Here is a 24,523-nt window from a genome sequence, read left to right as displayed (position 1 = left end):
AGGCACTACCCTCGTGGCTTCTGGCAGCCCGTGACATAAGGGATCCCACCCTGGGGATGAAGTTGGCCCATTAGTGCCTGCAGCACCTGTTTTTGGTATTCCATGATATCCAAGTACTAAAATAATGGGGTTTTGTTGGTGTAATTTTTGGTGTATTTCAACATTTACAAAAATTCAGGCCTGTGACTCAATTATTCCCTTGAAAAGACAAGCTGATGAGATGGCTTCCAGTCTAGACTGGCTTGCAGATCACAACAAGCAGCCCTATAGTTACATATCACAAAGCCTCTACCCACAAGGATAATTCTTTCTCTGTTTCAAAGCCTTTCCAACTAGTGGAATATGCATGTCAGTAGTCAAACTGCTACAGGTGACTCTACACTGGAATTGCCATTCATACATGACACAACTGGAGGAAAAAGAGGAACTTAAAATCCTTTTTAGAAACAAAAACCACAGTTTGCTACCAGTGGAAAAAACCTGACTAACAAACATACACACAAATGAACAGAAAAACCCAAAGAGCTGTTCAAAAAGATTTCCTGCAAGTTATAAAACAAAAGATATAATCACTTGAAGATGGAAACAGAAAATATTAGGAGTTAGATTATTACTATTTCCTCACCATTCTCTAAGTTAGTCTAAACTAAGAAAGAACTTTTTGGCTTCTGGAAAAATCTGCACAAGAATACCTGATGTCTCAGTAACATCACTGGCAAACTTAAAGATAAAACATCTAATTAAGTGATTTTTCTGGTGTCTTTTTCCTTTATTTTATGTTGTGTTTGGCTTATCATTTAATGCTTTGTTAACTGCATCTGCATCATCATTAAAATGATTATACACCAAACATTTACTTTTTATAAATTTATGTTGTATTTTATAGCTTTATAATACATGCTACTATGTTTTCATTTGAATGTGGTAAATATACACTGATTTTTCTGTTTCATGAAGCCTCAACCTTCTTATAGATCACTCAAAAATGAACAGCAGCACTTTGGTATTAAGTGAAGGAAAGTACAAATACACTCAGAGGAGGGCCAGGCACAGGAAACAGAGACAGAGAGTGCCAGGGCATAACTCTGCAAGCCAGCTAACCCTCTTAATGCTGTAGCTAGTCTGAGTAGGTTCTGTACCTGCAGCAGAGCACACAACAACTGAAACACACGTTCCCCAAATGCCACCTACCAGCTCTGCTTCATCTTCACATCCTGGGGAGATACGTATTTGGGTCTCCGGCAAACCTTTCTAACTGTGCCATAGACCAGGTTTTTCTGAACGAAGGCTGGGAGAAAAACAAACACACACACACATATACACATATGGGATAGCAATGTTTTATAAACACAAATTAAATGGGTTGGAAAGCTAATCCAAATGTAAAGCTCACAATCAGTCTGTTAAAAAAATAAGGCAATTTTACACATTTCAAATATTCAAAAAGAAAATAGGTATCTGTAGGAGACTGGGTTTAATGAATAGATGAATGATTAGTAATTGACATATCAATTATACATGAGTGCTTTTAAATTGTTCCTTCCAATCTTGTTTAAACTATTAATTTTGCTCAGCAATTTTTCCCAGCTTGGATATAAAAAAGCTTCAGCCCAGCCTGAGACCGATTTACCACATCTTGAGCCAGTGGGATTTAGAGTTAATATAATAATTTTACTCTTATGAGTTTTTTTTCTTACTTTGACTAAACTTACCCTACAGAAATACTTCTCAACTTTTTTAAACCTGGACTGTCTTTAATAAATGAAATCCTTGCCCCATGCCCAAGATTCTCAGATTCCTCCTGAGGGCAGCAGTGGGGGCACGGGGGAACTATCTTTCATGTTGAAAAATCACAATACCTCTAAGTTAGACTACATGTCCCGACCCACCAGGAGAACTCTGTCAAGTCTTATTTTCTGCAGTAGAGTACAAACAATTTTCTTTCACTTGAAAAACTAACTCACCCTACTGCATTTCAGCATACACCCGGTGATCGCCTAGGCGTGTGTCCCTCACGCCACAGCCCATGTGGTCATCACGAATGGGCACTCCTGGGGGGGTCCGCACATTCTAATCGGGAGCCCATAATCCAGAGATGGCTACCACAACTCCTTCAGTTACCCGTCACTCAACCTCCCACCAATACTCTGCTAATTAGCTTAAACGGGCTTTTTATTGGTCTGTTGACTAACACTGCAATGAACCTCAAATGAGCTTTTACTGGTGAAATTAAAAGCTATTCAAGATAAGTGAACTGGATAAATATATGCAAGACCCATTCCCCACCATCTCCCGGACAGGGTAAACATGAGGCCTTCTCCCTAATTTGCCCTTAAAGAGGATACACTAGGCGAAGTCCCTAAACAAGCCCTGATCTTGGGGATTCTGCCCAACTGATACCAGCTAACAGACATCAGAATTCTGCCTCTGGAGTCTTGGCATTTGCCTTGAGTGACTGTTTCACGACAGGAGTCTAAAAGGCAGAGCCAAGTCTTTCCTGATCCTACAGAATAAGTCAGTTGTGCATGTTTCTTAAATGTCCCTGCTTCCTCGTAAATACTTAGTTAATAAACGTGAGTGGCAGGTTGCGGTCTGAGACTTGCTTTCACTCTACCTAGTAGTCAGGTTATGAAGGGAGAAGTTAACTCACCTCAAAGTACTTCTGTGGCTACTGTTATGTACCAACAAACAAACAAAAGAACTGTGCCCACCCAAGAGAGCTTGAGTCAGTCTGCAGTAAACATGCTTTTTTCTTGCAGTCTGCAGTGAACTCAATGTGTGTGCTCTTCCCCACCCTCATCTTGACTGTTCTGTCCCCTGGGGGTGCTGCCTATGTTGAGAATGATAAAGGCTGCATCTGACATTTCTGGTTGATCTGTTTTGATACTGTCCAGATACTTTAAAGAAATATTTCAAACTATGGTCAGCAGGAGTCAGATGGGTGCTAGGTGTATAGACTTGTTCTTCAGGCCTGTCCTGACTTATTATCTCATATATTTCTCACCATCCCCTTTAACGCACTTGTGTTTATCAGACTGTGGATTGCAAACCACCTCACATATGACTTGTGCTCTCCAGCTGACACTGAAGACTGTAAGCAGTTCTCGCTGTAGAGCAGAAGAAACTTTTAGGCTCTCTGTAGAGGCACATCGAGAGGGCAGCAATTCTACTTTAAGTAAAACCACAAGTGCTACAAACCACAAGCAAAACCAACTGGCTAAAAGCAGGCAGATAAAGTGGATTTAGGATAATTCACCAAAAACACTTTGCTGCCCTCCAAACAGAAGGTCCACAAAAATAAAGAAAATAATAAACTATGCTTAAAGGAAGGCCCACTTAATTTCCTTGAAAAATGCTGAAAACTCAGAGGGATTCAGAGTTTAAAATGTGAATTTAAAGGCAAAACTGAACTGAATAGGGATGGACTGATAAATCTCTGTGAAAATAACTTGAGAAAAGCCACAAAAAACCTGAAACTTAAAAAAAAAAAAAAAAGTCACAAATAAGCCACTGGAAGGCCTGACCAAAGGGTGTTTGGTCTGTTTCTGTCTATCTGCCTGTCTGTCAAGGCAACCAGAACAAGCCAAGGCCCAGACTCAGGATACCATGAGCAGAGCATCTGAAAATCTGCTTTCCAACAATTTTTAGTTGAAGTGTGTGCCTACCACTTGTTTAGCCGGCCGGCCGTCTGTGCTGAAGGTGTCTACAGAAAGCAGAGCTGCACGGCAGAACCACTATGACACGTGTCAGCGACCTGGACGCAGGAACGCCCATGGCCCACAGGCTGATGCTGCCTGTCCTCCACAAGGAGGGCTCCTGTCCCCTCCCATCTCCCCCCCAAGGCAGCTCCCCATCCATCCCGCTGGCTGGCCTCATCTGTTAACAGGTCTATCCCCCTTCCAGTCTGGCAGCGCTTCAGGAGCAGGGACCACCCCATCCTTCTCTTTCCCAACTCTCAATGTGTGTGCGGAGTTTCTCCAGGGTTAAAATGGAAAAGGCAAAGCCAGCAGATGACTAGGCCCTGCTGGGTGAGTGCAGCGGGTCAGGATGTACCTTTTTTCTTTTGGCCAGATCAAGCGGCTTACGGGATCTCAGTTCCCCAACCAGGGATTGAACCCAGGCCACAGCAGTGAAAGCCCGCAATCCTAACCACTAGGCCACCAGGGAACTCCAGGAAGTACCTTTGAAGTCTAATTCGTATGTGTGCTTTCCTGCCTGGAACCTCAGAGCGGCAGCCTGGGGGTCAGACCCTGCGGCACAGTACGCCAGGTAGGCCTTCTCCAAATCGCTGCTGCTGACGCTGGTCACGGGGTGCTCCATGCCCTGTGAAGGCAAAGCCAGATACGAGGTGAAGGCAAGAAGAAGACAGACGCTGGGGGCTGTCCGCACCAACCGCAGATGTGCCCACGGTGGTTGTTTGTGTCCTGGGGGAGGCGGAGGAGAGGAGCCAGGCACGGGGCGGTGGCAGGAGAGGGAGGCACAGAAAAGGAGCAGACGCAACTGCCTCCTGAAAGCTGCTCGGGAAACAGAAGCCCGTACACGTGGACCCCGCTAACCCGGACAATGCATGGGAGCGATGAGAGAGAGGGCATTCAATTACTCGTGACGGATGATACCACCCTTCAAAGGAAGGTGAAACGTCAATGGTGAATTCTCAAATGTTGCTTCACTGAGGGCCTGAGCGACGCTACCTCCTCTGTCCCTTGTTCCCACCACCCTTTAATCAGAGTTCAGCTCTCCTTGCTGTTGTCTTTTTCTGGTCTCTTGGAGAGCTCTGTTTTTTCAATTATCCATTTTGATCCCTCATCCTCTTTCCCATTACCTACATGATATCGAAGATTTTGGAATGGACTGAGTTTGAATTCTGGCTCTCGAATCTGTTTCCTCTATAACCTCAGCACGTTATTGGAACCTCTCTGAACCTCAATGATCTCAACTCTATGACAGGAATAACAACAGAATTTAAATCATACTCATGTCATTATACAATAGGACCATCCCATCCTCAAAGAACTGGAAAAATGATTAAAATAAGGCACAGAGAGCCCTTAGCACAGTGCCTGGAACAAAAAGCAAAGGTGCCGCAGAAATAGAGGCAGATACCTGGGCATACAAGTCTGAAGTTTGGAGAGGAATCTGGTCTAGAGACAGAGATACAGACATCACTCAAGGTGGCCACCAATGTCAGAAGAGCGGGGGTTCAGGCTAGACCCTGGGAAATGCCAACATTCACAAAGGAAAGTAGAAAAAAGAAGCCCATGAAGGAGACAGAGGAGGAGCAAAAAAGGAGTGAGGCTCAAATGTGACATACAGAACATTTTTTCAACAAAATAAATAAGAACTTTTAAAATCTTAAATAAACAATCAAACAAAACAAAAGCAAGCACATAGATACAGAGGACAGACCGGTGTTACCAAAGGGGAAACAAAGGGGAGGTGAGGAGAGGGTGAAATGGGTAAAGGAGGCCAACAGGTGACAGATGGAAAATAAACCTTTGGTGGTGATCACGCTGCGGTGTATGTAGAAGTCAAGATACAATGCTGCACACATGAAACTCATGTAATATTAGAAAACAATAAGTAACTGAATAATTAATTTAATTAAAGAAAGAAAGGAAAGGAAGGAGGGAGTGGGCAACAAGCTGGGTGGAGACTGGCAATGCCACGGGATTTGGCACCTGGGCCCTTTGCCATTGGCTACGGCTGGTGAGGGCTGTGCCGAGCTGGGTCCCACCTCCTGCAGGCATTCCATGAATGGTGACCAGATGAACAGAAGTCAGATTCTGGCAAGGGGAGGAATAAATGGAAGTCTTCCCTTTCAAGCAGAGATAGATGGGTTGTTTGGGTACAAAAGGGTGAGGGCAATTGTGGAGCTTTTAGATCAAACCAAAGGAGATCACAGGAGAGGGGAAAAGGCAAAAGGTAAATCGACACAAGAAGCCTGTTGAGAATAATCCAGTCTGGATACAGGTTGGGGTAATGCATCGTGGAGCCCACCACCTGAGGGACGGCAGGTTCAACGTGGGAAAACTCAGTGGGCCAAGAAGAGTAACACATTTATACACAAGTTTAGGTTATGGATTAAACTGTAACCCCCAAAAAGACATGTTGAAGTCTTAACCCCCAGTACCACGGAATGTGACCTTATTTGGAAATAGGATCATTGTAGATGTAATTAGTTAAGATGAGATCATACGGGAGTAGGTGGGCCCTTAACCAACATGACCAATGTCCTTATAAGAGGACGGCCACGTGAAGAATGCTACTGATGAGCAGGTAGAGAGTAGAGTGATGCAAATACAACTGAGGTACGCCAAAGATCACCAGCAAACCACCAGAACTGAGGAAAAGACAAGCAAGAATTCCCTACAGGTTTCAGAGAAAACATGGCCCTGCTGCCACCTGGATTTCAGTTTCCAGCCTCCAGAGCTGTGAGACGACAAACCCCTGCTGTTCTAAGCCACCCAGTTTGTGGTACTTTGCTATGATGACCTAGGAAATTAATACAGGGTGGAGGCAACCTGGACCTGAAATTTGGGCGTATATCCTGAGCTCAGGCAGAAAAGAACCCAGCTTTTCTGATAATCAAGAGAAAACTGTCTTGAACTGGCAATTAGCAGAAAACTAAGAAAGAAATCCAATTATGGGGTGACATCAGAAGTGTGTGGAAAAGGAAGAGCTAGAATGGACAGGTCACCCTATGAGGGGCCCAGCCATTGGTACAGAATGAGACCATACAGCCGAAAGTCACCGAGTCCACATATGCACATCTGAATGCACCAGCGTGTGGTATGTTGGTAAAACCCACAGACAGGTTATTCCCAGAGATTCTCGCTATTCTAAATCCTCAATGTTCTAAATTATGCACTCCAGCTATACCGCAATAAAGGAGTAGCAGCCTAGAAAAGAAAAAGGGAAAACCCTAAGTTGGGTTGTTTGGAGGAGACAGACCCCTGTCCCCAAAGTTGGGACAACGCAGTTTCTGAAGTCACCCAGGGTCCCGTGTCATCCCACTCAGCTCCCAGAAGGGGGACGAATCACCAAACAAAACGTGAGCGGCTGTCACATTTGCCAGTTGCTTCTTGTCTGCTGTGTGTTCCTCCATGACGTCTCCGGGTGAGCTCCATTCATCATCATCTCTCCCACTCAATGCCAGGCTTGGCCTCTGCCCTCCCCTCCTGACCAAACCCAGAGCAATGCTGGAGAGCCTCCCTGGACAAACCCAGGGAAGACAGAAGGAACCCCAGGATGCTCAGAGAGAGAGACGGGTGGGGAAGAGGATGGACAGAGCAGTGAAGTGGGAAGGCTGGCACTGGAAGAAGTGGAGGGGAAGAATGAGGGCGCAAGCCATCTCCTAAGAGTGACCATGTCCAACTGGCCAGCGGGCACAGTCAGCAACACCTCTGTCCTTCAACTGGCCAGTCTCTCTCCTGAGGATCTGCCAGGTGCAGGCATCATCCTCAGCAGGGGGGCACACCAGTGGCAAAAGCTCCCATGAAGCTCACATTACCGAGTCCCAGACAAAAAGATATCCCAAGTGCAGCAGAAACTAAAGCTTTACTATAGCATCTTACAACCCAGAAGAATACAAATGTCTATTAGACCACATATCCCAATTTTCATTTGGGAGAAGGTGTCACTATAGAAATGGTGACCTCCCTATACTTATACCTCTACAGGTAACCAGGGGGTTCCCTTTAATCTGATTCATCCACAAACATCTTTGAATAATTGACAGCAGCAATTATTTGACACAGATACCAAATCAATAGCTGAAATCAGTCAATTTTCTTATACTTGCCCACCTTCTGTAAAGTTGCTGCTACAGATAAGGCAGAAAGCTAGCTTTGAAAAGCCTTCCACTTTATTCCACAGCTACACAAACACTCCAGCACACACATGCACTCGCTCTGGAGTTACCTGCTCAACAGTAAGAGAGGCATCTTTCTACCCCATTTAACGAAATGTGATCTCACTACAACTAAAGTCATTCAGTCCTAATGAACGAACAGATAGCTAATTGTTCAAAGATGGAACCTCATACAAATGAACTCTAAATTATCCCATTTTGCCATAATTCCCGCAAAGCAAGTGCGTCATAAGGGGACCTGGGGATCTTTGGCTCTGTCAAGGACTCCCCAGAGCAATCCTTGTGCCCATGTTTGGAAAGGCTCCCCCATCATGGACCCTCAGGAAGGAACACTCACCCTCTTTCCATGACACTTACTTGTCTTCCATACTCCTGCCAAAAGCCAAATTCATCGTTCCAGTACCAAACCCAGTCAGTGGTGAGGATAAAGTGTGGAGGTTTGGTGACCGAGGAGGCCGTGGAGAGGCGGCGAGCCCGGGTGGCACCTAACATCATGGAGTTAAAGTTCAGAAAACCAACGAGAAAGCTATTGGCTGACTCGGTGCACGTGACCCTACAAAAGAACATGAGAAGTAAACTGAAAACCCACCAGCCACATGGACTCAGATACTCAGCTCCCCCATGGTCTTCTAGATACTCAGCTGGAACATGTGAACATACATGTGACCTGCACATTTACAAAAATGTGTTGGGGTGGGATGCAGGACTTGCTTTTTAAGATCCATTTTGCTGTGTGAAAATAATAAAATCACAGTAATATGGAAAACCTGTTATCATGACATTCCTTTCACTACACAGAAAACGCTGGTTAAAATATTTTTTAAAATGCATTGCTGAGATGGCAAGAAACAGAAATCCTCAGAAGCCAAAAATAGTTAACATACATGGAATGCGTGTGGGGTGGGCCAGCCCCTGTACTAAGTGCTTTGTACATATTAAGGGATTAAGTCTTCGTAACACTGAAGTTGCAACTTATCCCCATTTCACAGATGTGAAAACAGAAGCCCAGGAAGGTTCAGAAACCTGTCCGAGGTCAAACAGCTAATAGGTGGCAGAGCTGGGGTTTAAGTCAAGCAGTTTGGCAGAACAGCCTGTACTCTGAGCCACCAGGATCTACTCCCTTTCCAAATGCTGAAGTGCCCCAAGAGCAAAGAGAAGGTCTGGAACCAGACAGGTGAATGAGGACTAAAGCCAGTGGCTGTCCAAGGGCAGTGTCAGTGAGTAAAGACAAAAAGACCTATTTTTAGCAGCAATGAGGAAATAGAAAACAAATGTAGGATCTGAATATGGTCAGGGGTCAAATATCTGAAGAGATTCTTCTGCATAAAACCATGATCCTAGAAGACTACATATCCTTAGTGAAGGGAGGCCACGAAAGGAATCTGCTTTGCAAAGAAAGTCAGCAAGGAAATTTGCCTGCGTCAGTTTTGGCTTTGGATGGAAAGGAAGAAAACTTCCACTGAGAACTCATAAACAACTCAAACCTCACAGAAGTTAATTCACACTTCCTGTGTGAGAATTAACTTGAAAGTCCCACCGTGGCAGTTCCCAGAGAAGCAAACACAAATTCCCTCTGGAAGGAATTCACCTTCAACTCAGACCTCAAAAGAATTTCCACAGGTAAAGTTTCAGCAAACATGGGCTTACAATCGAATAAATAAGAAACAAGACACCATGAGCAAAACCAGCAAAAACAATCAGTCCACCAAAGACAACAAACATTAGAGTTCTTGGATATAAATATGCAATATGTATGAATTGTTTTTGAAAGTTAAATTGAGTTTCAAAAGCATGAGTAAGGATAAAGAAACTATAAGAAACTGGACAGCTACATGTAAAAGAATGAAATTAGAACACTCCCTAACACCATACACAAAAATAAACTCAAAATGGATTAAAGACCTAAATGTAAGGCCAGACACTATCAAACTCTTAGAGGAAAACATAGGCAGAACACTCTATGACATAAATCACAGCAAGATCCTTTTTGACCCACCTGCTAGAGAAATGGAAATAAAAACAAAAATAAACAAATGGGACCTAATGAAACTTAAAAGCTTTTGCGCAGCAAAGGAAACCATAAACAAGACGAAAAGACAACCCTCAGAATGGGAGAAACTATTTGCAAATGAAGCAACTGACAAAGGATTAATCTCCAAAATTTACAAGCAGCTCATGCAGCTCAATATCAAAAAAACAAAGAACCCAATGCAAAAATGGGCAGAAGACTTAAACAGACATTTCTCCAAAGAAGACATACAGATGGCCAACAAATACATGAAAGGATGCTCAACATCACTAATCATTAGAGAAATGCAAATCAAAACTACAACGAGGTATCACCTCACACCAGTCAGAATGGCCATCATCAAAAAATCTACAAACAATAAGTGCTGGAAAGGGTGTAGAGAAAAGGGCACCCTCTTGCACTGTTGGTGAGAACGTAAATTGATACAGCCACTATGGAGAACAGTATGAAGCTTCCTTAAAAAACTAAAAATAGAACTACTATATGACCCAGCAATCCCACTACTGCGCATATACCCTGAGAAAACCATAATTCAGAGTCATGTCCCACAATGTTCACTGCAGCTCTATTTACGATAGCCAGGACATGGAAGCAATCTAAGTGTCCATCGACAGATGAATGGATAAAGAAGATGTGGTACATATATACAATGGAATATTACTCAGCCACAAAAAGAAACGAAATTGAGTTATTTGTAGTGAGGTGGATGGAGCTAGAGTCTGTCATACAGAGTGAAGTAAGTCAGAAAGAGAAAAACAAATACCGTATGCTAACGCATATATATGGAATCTAAAAAAAAAATTTTTTTTTAATGATTCTAAAGAACCTAGGGGCAGGACAGGAATAAAGATGCAGACGTAGAGAATGGACTTGAGGACATGGGGAGGGGGAAGGGTAAGCTGGGACGAATTAAGAGAGTGGCATGGACTTATATATACTACCAAATGAAAAACAGACAGTGGGAAGCAGCCGCATAGCACAGGGAGATCAGCTCGGTGCTGTGTGACCACCTAGAGGGGTGGGATAGGGAGGGTGGGACGGAAATGCAAGAGGGAGGAGATATGGGGATATATGTATATGTATAGCTGATTCACTTTGTTATAAAGCAGAAACTAACACACCATTGTAAAACAATTATCCAGTAAAGATGTTATAAAAATAAATAAAATAAAATAAACTATAAGAATTAACCAGGTAGGGCTGGCACAGTGGTTGGGAATCTGTCTGCCAATGCAAGGGACATGGGTTTGAGTCCTGGCCCCGGGAGATCCCACATGCCACGGAGCAACTAAGCCCATGTGCCACAACTACTGAGCCTGCGCTCAAAAGCCCACAAGCCACAACTACTGAGCCACATGCCACAACTACTGAAGCCCGTGCACCTAGAGCCCATGCTCCGCAACAAGAGAAGCCACGACAATGAGAAAGAAGCCTGTGCACCGCAACAAAGAGTAGCCCCCGCTCGCTGCAACTAGAGAAAGCCTACACACAGCAAGGACGACCCAACACAGCCAAAAATAAAAACAAACAAATAAATAAATAAATTTATATTAAAAAAAAAGAATTAACCAGATAAATTTGAAGGAAAAAACAGAACCTTTAGAATTAAATAATATAATAATTAAAAATTTTAAACCACAATAGATAGGACACACTGCAACTCAGACAAGGCTGAACTAGTGAACTGGGTGAACAAGTGAAGCAATTCCCCTGCATACAGCAGAGAGAAAGAGAGAATTTAAAAGACATGAAAGATAAAGTAAGAAGATCTTAACAAATGTCTAATCAGAAGTTCAGAGAAGCAATACTTGAAGAGATCATGCCTGAGGAGCTTCCAGAATTGATTAAACATAAAGCCTCCCACTCAGAAAGCACAACAAATTATCAGTAGATTAAATAAAAATAAATCCACACATAGACAGATCTTAGTGAAACTGTAGCACCAAAGAATGACGAGATATTTAAAGTCGTCAGAGAGAAAAGAGATTACCTACCATGATGGGTTGAACTGTGTCCTTACAAAGATATATTCGAGTCCTAACTGTTGGTACCTGTAAATTTGGAAATACGGTCTTCACAGATGTAATCAAATTATGATGAGGTCATACTCAATTAGCTTGAGCCCTAATTCAATGACTGGTGTCCTTATAAGAAGAAGGAAATTTGGGCACAGACAGAGACACATGGGAGAAAGCCATGAGACAACAAAGGTAGAGATTACAGTAATGCAGCTATAAACTAAGGAATGCCAAGGAACACCAAGGACTGCTAACAACCACCAGGAGCTAGGGAAGAAGCAAGGAAGGATCTTCCCCTGGAGTCTTCAGACAGAGCATGGCCCTGCTGACACCTTGACTTTGGACTTCCAGCCTCCAGAACTATGACAATAAATTCTTGTTGTCTTAAGTCACCAAGTTTGTGGCAATCTGTTATGGTAGCCCCAAAAAACTAACACATTTATACGGACAGCTAACTTCTAAATAGAAGCAATGGAAGCAGAAAACAATGGAATAATCTTTGAAGAACTGAGAGAAAATACCCAATAAAACTATCTTTCAAGAATGAAGATGAAATAAAAACATTTTCAGACAAACAAAAAATACATCTGCCCCTAGACTCTCACTAAACTAACTTCTAGAAGATGAACTCAAAGGAAAATGATCCTCACGGAAACATATGAACAAAGGAATTGTGTGCAAAAACAAAATGGTAAACATAATTCATCCGCAGATGAATGGATAAAAAAGATGTGGTACATATATACAATGGAATATTACTCAGCCATAAAAAAGAACAAAATAATGTCATTTGCAGCAACGTGGATGCAACTAGAATTATCATACTAAGTGAAGTAAGTCAGAAAGAGAAAGACAAATACCATATAATATCACTTATATATAGAATCTAAAACATGACACAAATGAACCTATCTATGAAACAGAAACAGAAACACGGACATAGAGACAGACTGGTGGTTGCCAAGGGGGAGGGGGCTGAGGGAGGGATGGAGTGGGAGGTTGGGTTTGGCAGATGTAAGCTTTTATATATAGAATGGATAAACAACAAAGTCCTACTGTATAGCACAGAAAACTATATTCAATATCCTATGATAAACCATAATGGAAAAGAATATTTAAAAACATGTATATACATGTATAACTGAATCACTATGCTGTACAGCAGACATTAGCACAACATTGTAAATCAACTATACTTCGGGGAGTTCCCTGGTGGCCTAGTGGTTAGGATTCCGGGCTTTCACTGCTGTGGCCCACATTTAATCCCTGGTCAGGGAACTGAGATCCCGCAAGCTGTGTGGCGAGGCCAAAAAAAGAAAAAAAAAAAACTATACTTCAATATGAAATAAATATTGATTAAAAAAAAACATTAAAAAAACCAAAATGGTAAACGTTTAAATTTAAACAAATATTGACTGTATAAAACAATGCTAATTTCTAACTTCTGGGATTAAGAAAATAATAGAAGCAATATTTACATAGCACATCTTACATGCCTGGCATTGTTTTGAGTGTTTTACACACATTAATTCTTTTAATTCTCAAAATAACACTTTGATATAGGAACTATTATTTTTATCTACTTGACATATGCAGAAACTGAGGCACAGGACGGCTAAGTACTTTCCCCAAATTCACACAAGTAGTATGTAAGTTTGAATGGAACTAGTCAGAATTCAAGTGTTCAAGATTCTTCTATTGTTCAGGAGAATGATAAAAGGTATTGATTAGCTTAAGTTGTTAAACTAAGGTATATTAAGTTACAGGGTCTGTTTTCCAGGGTAACCACTAAAAGAACAGAAATCCACTATGTAACTTCCAAATTAGTAGATGAGGGGGAAAAAAAAATCAAATGTGGAAACATCTAAGAGAAGATCAAAGAGAGAAAAGAAAAATAGAAAAAGCAGGTCAAATAGCAAAAACCAAAACAGACAGTAGAATAAATAAATTCAAATGTATAGGTAATCACAACAAATGGATAAACCACAATAAATAACTTTTGATTAAAAGAGAAAGATTGTCATACTGAAAAAATAACAAGTTCTACGATGTTTACAGGAAATATAACTAAAATGTAAACAAAAGAGCTTGAAAGTAAAATAGTGAACAGAGGCTAAAAAAAAGCTGGCATAGTTATATTAATATCAAACGAAACAGACTTAAGGCATAAAAGCATTACTAGAAATAAAAAGCATCCACTTTCTATTACTAACAGGCTCAATTTAACAGGAAGATAAAAGTTTTAAACTTCTATATACTCTTCATAATAGTTTTTAAATATATAAAATAAAAATTGATGGAATTACAAGGAGAACTGACAAATTCATAGTGAATGTTAACATACCTTTCTGAGTAACTGATACAAGAAGCAGACAAAGAAATCAATAAGGATAAAGAAGATTAGAACCACACAATTAACACACTTCATCTAACACCACATCCAAAAGACTTTGCATACACAGAATTTTACCAAAACTAACCATGTACTACACCCATAAAGCAAGCCTCAACAAAATTCGAAGAATCTATTATATAGCCTGACCACAATGCAATCCATTTGAATTTAAATTTAAAAACTAATTTTAAAATACACTTAGAAATAAATCATGGGTCATCTAATCTATGAGATCAAAAAAGGAAAAAAGTTTGTTCCTCCAGAAAAGAAAAATATTAGTAAAATCAATAAATCTCTCCAAGATTGATCAAGAAAAAAGGGAGGGGGCTTCCCTGGTGGCGCAGTGGTTGGGAGTCTGCCTGCTAATGCAGGAGACACGGGTTCGAGCCCTGGTCTGGGAAGATCCCACATGCCGCGGAGCGGCTGGGCCCGTGAGCCACAATTGCTGAGCCTGCGCGTCTGGAGCCTGTGCTCCGCAGCAAGAGAGGCCGCGGTGGTGAGAGGCCCGCGCACCGCGATGAAGAGTGGTCCCCGCTTGCCGCAACTAGAGGAAGCCCTCGCACAGAAACAAAAACCCAACACGGCCATGAATAAATAAATAAATAAAATTAAAAAAAAAAAATAGGAATGCCCCATGTAGTAAACAGAAATCTATTAAAAAAAAAAAAAAAAAAAAGAAAAAAGGGAGGGACAGAAAAAAGATTAGAACTGTAAAAGGGGACAAAATTAAAGATGGTATAGACACTAAAAGGGATATTACAAGTAACTTTATGACAGTAAGTTTGAAAATAAATAAAAACAACAAACTCCTAGAAAAAATATCAACTTACCAAGTTGACTCAAGGAAAAACAGAAAACCTGACTGGTCCTAAAACAATTATAAGAAATTGGGTCAGTAGTTTAAAATCTTCTCAGAAATTAAACATCAGGCCCAGAAATTTTTAGACACATGGTCATTCAGGAAAAAAATAATTCTAATTTCACAGGATTTTTTCAGGATAGGAAAAGAATCCATCCCAATCTCATTTTTTATGAGGCTAGGAATTTCATAATATAAAAACCAGGCATCATTTATACTGTACACCTGTAACATATAATATTGTACATCAACTATACTTCAATTAAAAAAAACAGGCAAAGACAATATGAAACAATTATAGACCAATCTTATTCAAACGTAAATGCAAAAATCTTAGACCAAGTACTGGCAATACAAAGTTCACCATCGTGTGCATATGTGCATGTGTACACAGGCTACGTATGACTTAGGTCTGGGAATGCAATGGACTTAACATTAGAAAATTAATGTAAATCACTGCGTTAACAAGTAAAGGAGAACAAAACATTGGCTCTTAATTAACACAGAAATAGCACTCAATAAAATTCAATTTCCATACACAATTAAAAAAAAAAACAACTCCTGGCATACTAGGAATAAAACTAGAATTGATTAGAAATGCCAAAGGTTCCAAACATTCACACATGCTTTAAGGAAAAACATTTTAAAATTACTCCTTTTAAAATTAGGAAAAAAAGAAGAAGAATCTTCCAGCTATCACCACTTCTATTCAGCATGGTACAGATCTTAGCCACTATAATAAGACAATAAAAAGAAATAAAATGTGTAAGAATTGAAAAGGAAAAACAAACTGCTATTCACAGATATTAATTTCTATACAGATATCTAGAACATATAGATAACTATACAGATAATTCAAATAAATTATCAGTAGATTCTGAGTTAAGATATTTTAGTAAAGTTGCAGGATATAAGATAGAAAAGTCAACTGCATTTCTACACATCAGCAGGGAGAAAATACAACAACAAAAACATGTAACTAGGGATGTAATGCACAACATGATTAACTATAGTTAATGATGCTGTATGGTAATTTGAAAGTTGCTAAGAGAATAAATATTAAAAGTTCTCATCACGAGAAAATAAATGGGTAGGGGTAACTATATGAGGTGATGGATGTTAACTAAACCTACTGCAGTAATCACTTGGCAATATATACTTGTGTCAAGTCATCGTGCTCTACACCTTAAACTTCTACAGTGTTGTATGTCAATTATCTCTCAAAAAAACTGGAGAAATTTTTTTTGATAAAGGAAATGAAGAAGCTAATAAATCCCTAAAGAAAAAAAAAAATCTAACAAAAGATACACAACACCTTAATGGAGAAAATTAGAGAACTACTGAAAAATATTAAAGAACGTTTAAATGAGATGCTATCACGTATATGAATAAAAAGTCTTGGCATCATTATGATGTCAGTTCTCCCCAAACTGATAATAGACAATGCAATTTCAAGTTAAAAAAAACCACAACAGAGTTTTTTGTGAAAACCAACAGGCAGATTTTAAAATTTCTGAAGAGGAGCAAAAGACCAAGAGGCAAGACAATTTGAGGAAAAATAAGGTGGGGATTTGCCTTACCACATGCCTAAACGTACTGTAAAGCTCTTCTACATGAGACAGTGTGATGTTGACACAGAGACACACAGACCAATGAAACAGAAGAGGCCAGAAACTGACGGGTGTGTATTTGCTAACTCAACACCTGACACAGACAGCATTGAAAACAGGTGCAAAAAAGATGGCCTACTTACAAAAGTAGTACTTAGCATCTAAGTCTGAAATTAAGCTATAAAATGTATTCACATTTTGCCAAATCTGGCTCAGTTTTGGTGGGTTTAAAAATTGACTGACTTCTGGAAATGAATGGTAGAGATGGCTGCACAACAATGTGAATGTATTTAATGCCACTGAACCTTACACTTAAAAATGGTTAAGATGGTAAATTTTAAGTTATGTCTATTTTATCACAATTTTTAAATTTTATTTTTTTGCTGAGCAGAGTTTAAGACTTTTTTTTTTTGCTGTTCTTTCGTCCGTAAGAACATATCTTCCTAAAGATATAGAGTCGAATTACAACGTATTAAACAAATCACTTGGAATATTTCTTCTCTATGCGGTTTATCCTTTATCCCATACATATTTTGGCTCATTTGTCTCAATTTGATTTACTTTTTGAATACTTCTTTTTTACTTTTTTTATCCTAACATTTTATTTTTATTTTTTTAATGTCTTACTTCTTTTTTTAAAATTTTTTATTTTATACTGGAGTATAGTTGATTAACAATGTTGTCTTAGTTTCAGGTGTACAGCAAAGTGATTCAATTATACATATACATGTATCTATTCTTTTTCAAATTCTTTTCCCCTTTAGGTTATTACAGAATATTAAGCAGAGTTCCCTGTGCTATACAGTAGGTCCTTGTTGGTTAACTATCTTAAATATAACAGTGTATACATGTCAATCCCAAACTCTAAATGTTTTAATTAAATATATTTTTAAAAAGTGGTCTTTGGAAAAACCGGCAGTTCATCTGCATAAGAATGAAACTGGACCTACACTTCACCACACGCAAGGAAAGGTTAATACAGTTCTTAAAATGTTAAAAATTTTTAAAGAAAATTCAGGACAAATATTTTACGGTCTCAGGATAAGGAAGGATTTCTTACGACACAAAAGGTATAAAACCTCCAAAAAAAAAAAGAAAAGAAAAAAGTATAAAACTATAAAGGAAAGGACAGATAAATACTTCTCTTCATTAACAGATATCATAAGCTGACTGGAGTTCATTTATTTTCAACACACATTTAATACCCAGAAACTTGAAGAGTTCCAAAACTCTTGAAGTTTGAGAACTAATGAAGAACACAACCTTTCCCCTCAACAAAACGGGCAAACTACAAGCACAGACATTTCACAGCAGAAGAAGCATAAATGGCCATTGAACATGTGAAGAGACACTTGCCCTCATCAGGACTCAGGGATATGAAAATGGAGACCTTATTTTACACCGAAGACTAGAAAAGCGCAGACATCAGACTACACCAAATGTGAGGGAGACATGTCACCACAGACCGCTAAGTGGGGGTGGGAAGCAGTACAATCACTGTGGAAAAGAATCTGGCATCCCCTGGCAGAACTGAGGAGGGACCAGCCTACCTCCCAGCAGGCACACCCCCGAACAACTACCTGAAAGAAGCCTGAGCACACATGGACCGGGAGAAGCGTCAAGAACAGAGCCCTGAGAGAAGCCTCCAGGCAACAGTCCAGAGTAGCTCCATTCAGATGAGGTTCAAGGACAGGAGAGACTATCTGTGCTGACAGATGTTGGAACAGCGGTGGTTTACAGGGTGGGCACTGACTGGAAGGGGGCAGGAGGGGACCTTCTGGGTGATGAAAATGATCTACAGCTGGATCAGAGCGTTGGCTACACAAGCGTACATACCTTCCTCAAAACTCACTGAACTATATACTTAATATCTGTGCATGTCAACGAGTATAAATTTTAACTTAAAAAGCCTCCCAAAAAAAAGGAAGAGAAAGAGAAGGGGGGACGTAGATAAGAGCTGGTTATGTGAGCCACTTAATCTTCTGAAGGGGGATAATTTGTTTCACATGCTTTACCAGTAGCAATTTGCACATAATTGCACCCTAAGCACAAATTTATTTTATCCACCCAAAAAACGGGCTCAAATTCTCTTCTTGGCAACACATTTTAGCAAGTTTAATCCAAGATATGATAGGCATTTGAAAATAAGGCTACCCAGGACTTCCCCATTTACTCTCAACTGACTAAGTGAAAATACTAGGACATACTTAGAAAAATAAAAAAGGCTGAACAATAAACAGTAGTTCAGCTGTATGACTTCACAGGCAAAGGCTAAAAATTTCACAAATGATTGCCTCTTGCTTTTCTGGACTAATCAATGAGGATATATTTATATGATCAATCCCAGCATCAAATAATTCAGAACTTACTTGGTACCCACCCCTTCTCTCCCCATAGCTCCTCCCTGAAAAAAGAGGAAGATGGGGCAACAAGGGCACCAACCATCAGCATGACCATCAACTTCCAATTTCGCGCACGGAGCTTCCCGCCTCCTTACTCTGTGTGTGTGCGTCTGTGTATGAAGCCCATCAAAACTAAACCCTACTGTGTCTAAACTTCCCGTACCACACACAAAAGCCCAGGCACAAAGCAGACACAAGTGACACATTTCATACCCGTCTCTTGCAGGACTGCTATATGCCTCTTCAACAAGCTCCATTTTGCGCAAATCCTTCCACTTGCCTCCATCTAAGACTTGCCATCGATATGGCAAATGGAAATGAACTCTACTGCACTTATCTGAAATAAAAATATAAAGAAGTGAGCACACTGGCAATACACAGCCTGGCCCAGACCCACAGTTCTCAAGGGGTGTGGTGCTGCCTGCTGACCTGGGAACATTTTGGAAATCTATGAGGGAGCCTTTTTTAATGCAGTCATACCTGAGCATTTAGATATCAAATACTATGCATTTTAGGATATACACTTTCCTTTTATGTCTCCCTTGTTAATAGGACATTAAACACACTAAACTGATTTTTTAGAAACTGTGTGTTGGTGGGTTACATTACGTATGCATTTCACCTCATGAGAGTAAAGAAGCTGATCGTGAGATGGTCAAAGGCTCCATGTCTGCAGGGGCCGTCTGCCCGTGCATTACTGCCATACACGTGACACTTGGATGGGGCGTGGTCACACCAGAACCGGGAGCAGGTTCATCTCTACCAGAACCATCCCAACCCCAGCAGGTCCTACAGCAGGTGGGTCAGCAGTGTGGTTTCAGCCCACCTTGATCTTTCTGGCTGCTAACCTACTCACCCCACCCCCCGAAGGCATTATACACACGGCCCGGGTCTACGGTTTCCATCCAACTACTCCCCCACGCCTTCTGTGTGCTCCTGGGGCCTGTACCTCCTAGCACCTCCTGCCCGCCTTGCCTTGGCTCATGTCGGCCGCTCACCTGGAACGCTGCCCACACCCTCCCTCTACCTTTCAATAGACTGTGAGGTTCTGGTACATCCTGACGGAGGAATGTTGTGAGAGGAAAGAGAGACAGGAAAGAAGAGCAATGGGAATCTTCACACTGACACCTGCAGGATTTACACTATTAGGTAGAAAGATACACAGGTGTGGAATGCCTCTATTTGGGTAAAAGAATAGAAAAAATAAGATTAGCGATACTCGGACTGAATACACATACACGCACACAGTATTCCTTGCTGCCGGAGGACTGGGTGGCGCAGCACAAAGTCATGAGGAGAGATTTGTTTTGAATTTTGAACCACAAAAATATATAGTCCAAAAAATTAAACATCTAGTTAAGTGAAAAAAGATACAAAACAGCGTTCATAAAGTGCACCTGTGTAAAAAGAAAAGACTAAACATACACACTTGTGCTTGTATAAAATCTTGATGGAAAAATATTCAAGGAACTAGTAATAATGACTTTCTGAAGGGAATCTGGGTGCTGGGGAAAAGGGTTGTGACGAAGACATTTCTTACTGACTGTCTTTTGTACATTTTTAATTCATCTTTCAAAATAATAACAATGAAGCATGGCTAACTTGACACCTGAAAAAAATTAAAATTTTCTCACATCGTACGCAGCCTTTCAGGCAAGTCTTAATGCCACTTCTTTCCCAGAGACTCTGCAAGGGAGCAGCAGGGTGGCAGGGACCGGGGAGGAAGTGAGGAGACAGCCTGGGCTTGTCGAAGACCAGGCCTGGGGCCAGGCCGACAGGCCTTAAGAGAACAGGAGGAGGGACCCCAACCAAGGAAATCTCTGCCAAGTTCAACCAGGCTGGAAAGAGCCCCACTGGGGGAGTCAGGATGTCCTGGCCTGTCCAGAGTTAGGGCAGGGATGGCTCACACCAGGCCAAAAGGAGCCTTCTTAGACTCCTGACCAGGGGTGTGGACAATAAAGTGATAACCAGGGGCTCGACCTGAATAGATAAGGCCACAGCTGTGGTCCAGAGGTCACGACCAAATAAGATTTCCTGTTTCTTCCTAAGGGGCACTAAGGGAAATGATGAGGAATGAGAGTTCAGCCGCTCATCTATACAGCCCAGCACAGGTGAGTCCTGGACAGCCTGAAGAAAGGCTCTCCCCTTAAGAAGGCACCTGTCAGGGTAGGAGCACCACCCACCCCTCTCGAGGCTGACACTTCCTTGGGAAGGACACAGGGGCCAGGGGAAGGCACTGTGAGGCCTGAGGCTTCTAGCTCTTCATCCAACCTGAGCATGGAGCCCATGCGGCTCACAAGCCGGAAGGTGCCCTGAGGAGGAGGATGCCACGCAGGCCACTGCAGCCCTGAAGATGGCAAGGGTGGAGTCCTCGCTCAGCGCTGAGCGTGTGAAGCCCCTTCTCTGCTACATCTTTCCTGGTCCTTCTGTCCCCTCTCTGTTTCCCTCCCTTCTTCCAATGTTCCCCACCTCACTGTTGCATTCCCAAGTCTAGGTTTTCTAGGTTAGTCACAGAAACCAAATCAAATTGGCAAAGTACCCACATCCACATCCCCTTTCTCCCCACTTCCCTTGAAATGACAGACCACAGAGAAGAAGAAATCCAAAAGCACTGGAAAACAGAAGTACCATCAAAAGACCAGAATTACTAAAGAATTCCTAAAAATATGAAGCAGTAAGAACCAAACCAACAAAGAGAGAAAAATACATGTAGAATATGCAGAAGAGAGCCACCCCAGAAGTAGGAAGGAGCTGGGGGCTTCACAAACTCAGAGTCAGGTGTAACAAGGAGCAAGAAAGACACCTGGACAAGAGCACTGAGAGGAATCAGGACCCAGTGGAGCAAGTGCCCCATCAGTGCCTTGCTTGTGCCCAGCAACCTTGTTCTTTGCCCCATAGAACACGTGGGTGTGGATACAGGGGCTGGAGAGAGAAGCATGCGAGAAAGCCATCAAAGCCCCCGCCCTGACCTTCGAACATACGCTAGCAGCCCCCACAACCAACCAAGCAAGACTTACCGCCTCTTCCCCATTAAGCCTGGAATCAGAATCAGCATCCACCAGTAGGCACAGGGATTTGAGTACCAACGTGGGCACACAACCAAGAGCCACCCAACACACGAGGAAAAATAACACAGACAGGCAGCTAACTCACACAGAAGAATCAACCCCTAAGGAAACAATTTTTGGAGAAAACAGATCAAGAGAAACAACCAGACCTAAACATAAAAGCTAAGCCTATAAACTTCTGGAAAAATAAAAACCATAGGAGAGACATTTTCCTGGGCCTGGAAGAGACAAAGATTTTTAGGGCACAAAAAACACAAACCATTAAAAAATATATTAAAATGGACATCAACGTAAAACATATTCTTCCAAAGATACTGTAAAAAAAAATGAACATGAAAGACAAAGACTGGGAGAATATATTTTCAATACCTATATCTGACAAAGACATGAATAAAGAATATTCAAAACTACTAGAAGTCAATAGTGAGAGATCAAACAACCCAATAAAAAAATGGGCCAAACAGTCACAAAAGACCACACGTTGTATGATTCCATTTATATGAAATATCCAGGCAAACCCAGAGACATAATGTAAACGCCAGGAGCTGGGGGGAGGAAAGAATGGGTAGTGACTGCTAATGGTTATGGATTTCTTTGGAGGTGATGAAAATGTTCTAATATTGACCATGATGATGGTTGCACAACTCTGACTATATTAAAAACTATTAAATGGGTGAACTGTATACCATATGAAATATACTTAATATCTTAACAAAGCTGTTATCTGCCTGTAAAATAGGCAAAAGATTTAAACAGATACTTCACAGAAGATATACAAATGGCCAAAAGGCACATGAAAATAAATGTTAAATATCCTTACTCATCAGGGAAATGCAAATGAAAGCCACAATGAGATATTACTCATTTGCTAGGATGGCTAAAATTCATAGGACTGACAATACCAAGTGTTGGCAAGGATGCAGAGCAAGCAAAACGCTCACACACTGCTGGTGGGAAGGCGAAATACATCCACTTTGGAAGACAGTCTGGCTGTATCTCGTAATGTTAAACACACATTTACCATATGATCAGACATTCCACTTCTAGGTCTTTACCCAAGAGAGGAAGACATACAACCACATGAAAACTTGTACATGAATATTGATAGAGGATTTATAAAAGCCAAAAACTGGAAACCCAAATGTTCATCAACATATAAATGGATAAACAACTTGTAGTTAATCCATGCAACAGGAGAATACATGCTGTATGATTACATTTATATAAAATTCTGGAAAACGCACATCTACTCTACATCAACAAAAAGTAGATCAGGGATTGCCTTGGGCCAGGAAACTGGGGGGTGAGGATCGACTGTATAGGGGCATAAGGGGAATTTTTGGAATGAGAGAACTGTTCCGTATCTAGATTATAGTGATAGTTACATGGGCAAACATACTTACCAAAACTCAAAAGGTATACTTAAAATGGGTGCATTTTATTGTATGTAAATTATATCTAATAATGCTGATTTTTAAGACTATATATATATATATATATATATATATATATATATACACACACATACATGTATATATATATACACACACACATAACACACACATATATATATGTATGTATATATAGCACATATTCCTTGACGTAGTATTCCATTTCCAGGAATCTATCTATGGAAATACACATGTGTACTCAGACACTCAAGGGAAAAAAAATCACTCTAATCAAATACTACACAGTTGTTTTTAAAATCCCGGTAGACATACACATACATACTAATGTAGAAAAAAATCTCAAGGACACACCATTAAATAAAAGAAGCAGGTTAAATAATGTGCATGCTCCCATCTGTTGAAAAATATGTGAAACAAATATGACCACACATCACGTGTTTACCTTCAGAGAAGGCTGAAGGAAGACTTCAGGCTTTACTCTGTATCATTTCACTCTTCTACAAAGTGAAAATATTCATGAATTGCTTGGGTAGTTTTTAAAGACTGAAAACAAAACAGGAAGTTTTGGTGGTTTGTTTTTTTTTAAGCAGAGTCACAAAATTTGAGAAGGAATCTTTCTTCAATCAAAGCCCAAGACAGCAGCAAGAACAAAGGTTTAGTGAAAATACAGTCTCACACCCACACCCACACCCACACACAAGATTTGCTACTTCTGATAAAAGAGAGAATGTGGAGAGAAACCCCAAACTTAAATAAATACTGATCCCCCAAGAGTGAACACAGGTGTTTCCTCCTGAGGGAAGGCGTTCCCAGGTTCTAAGTTATCTCTGAGACTACAACCTCCCTCCATAAGGGACACT

The 24,523-nt window shown here is 40.9% G+C and overlaps 1 protein-coding gene across 1 annotated transcript in view; it reads right to left on the bottom strand.

The window, feature by feature from the left end:
• The window catches only part of PARP12 (poly(ADP-ribose) polymerase family member 12), a 45,267-nt gene that overhangs the window by 10,349 nt on the left and 10,395 nt on the right, over positions 1-24,523 (bottom strand). The window contains exons 5-8 of the mRNA XM_007177054.3: positions 19,397-19,520; positions 8,228-8,423; positions 4,182-4,323; positions 1,192-1,288 (exon numbers count right to left, since the gene is read on the bottom strand). Of these exons, the coding sequence (XP_007177116.2) occupies positions 1,192-1,288; positions 4,182-4,323; positions 8,228-8,423; positions 19,397-19,520 (559 nt within the window). The remainder of the gene's footprint in view (positions 1-1,191; positions 1,289-4,181; positions 4,324-8,227; positions 8,424-19,396; positions 19,521-24,523) is intronic.

Source organism: Balaenoptera acutorostrata, chromosome 7, assembly GCF_949987535.1.
Source record: "Balaenoptera acutorostrata chromosome 7, mBalAcu1.1, whole genome shotgun sequence".
In the NCBI taxonomy this organism is placed as follows: domain Eukaryota; kingdom Metazoa; phylum Chordata; class Mammalia; order Artiodactyla; family Balaenopteridae; genus Balaenoptera; species Balaenoptera acutorostrata.
The sequence above is the reverse complement of the archived record's forward strand: the minus strand, read 5'-3'. Positions and strand labels throughout refer to the sequence as shown.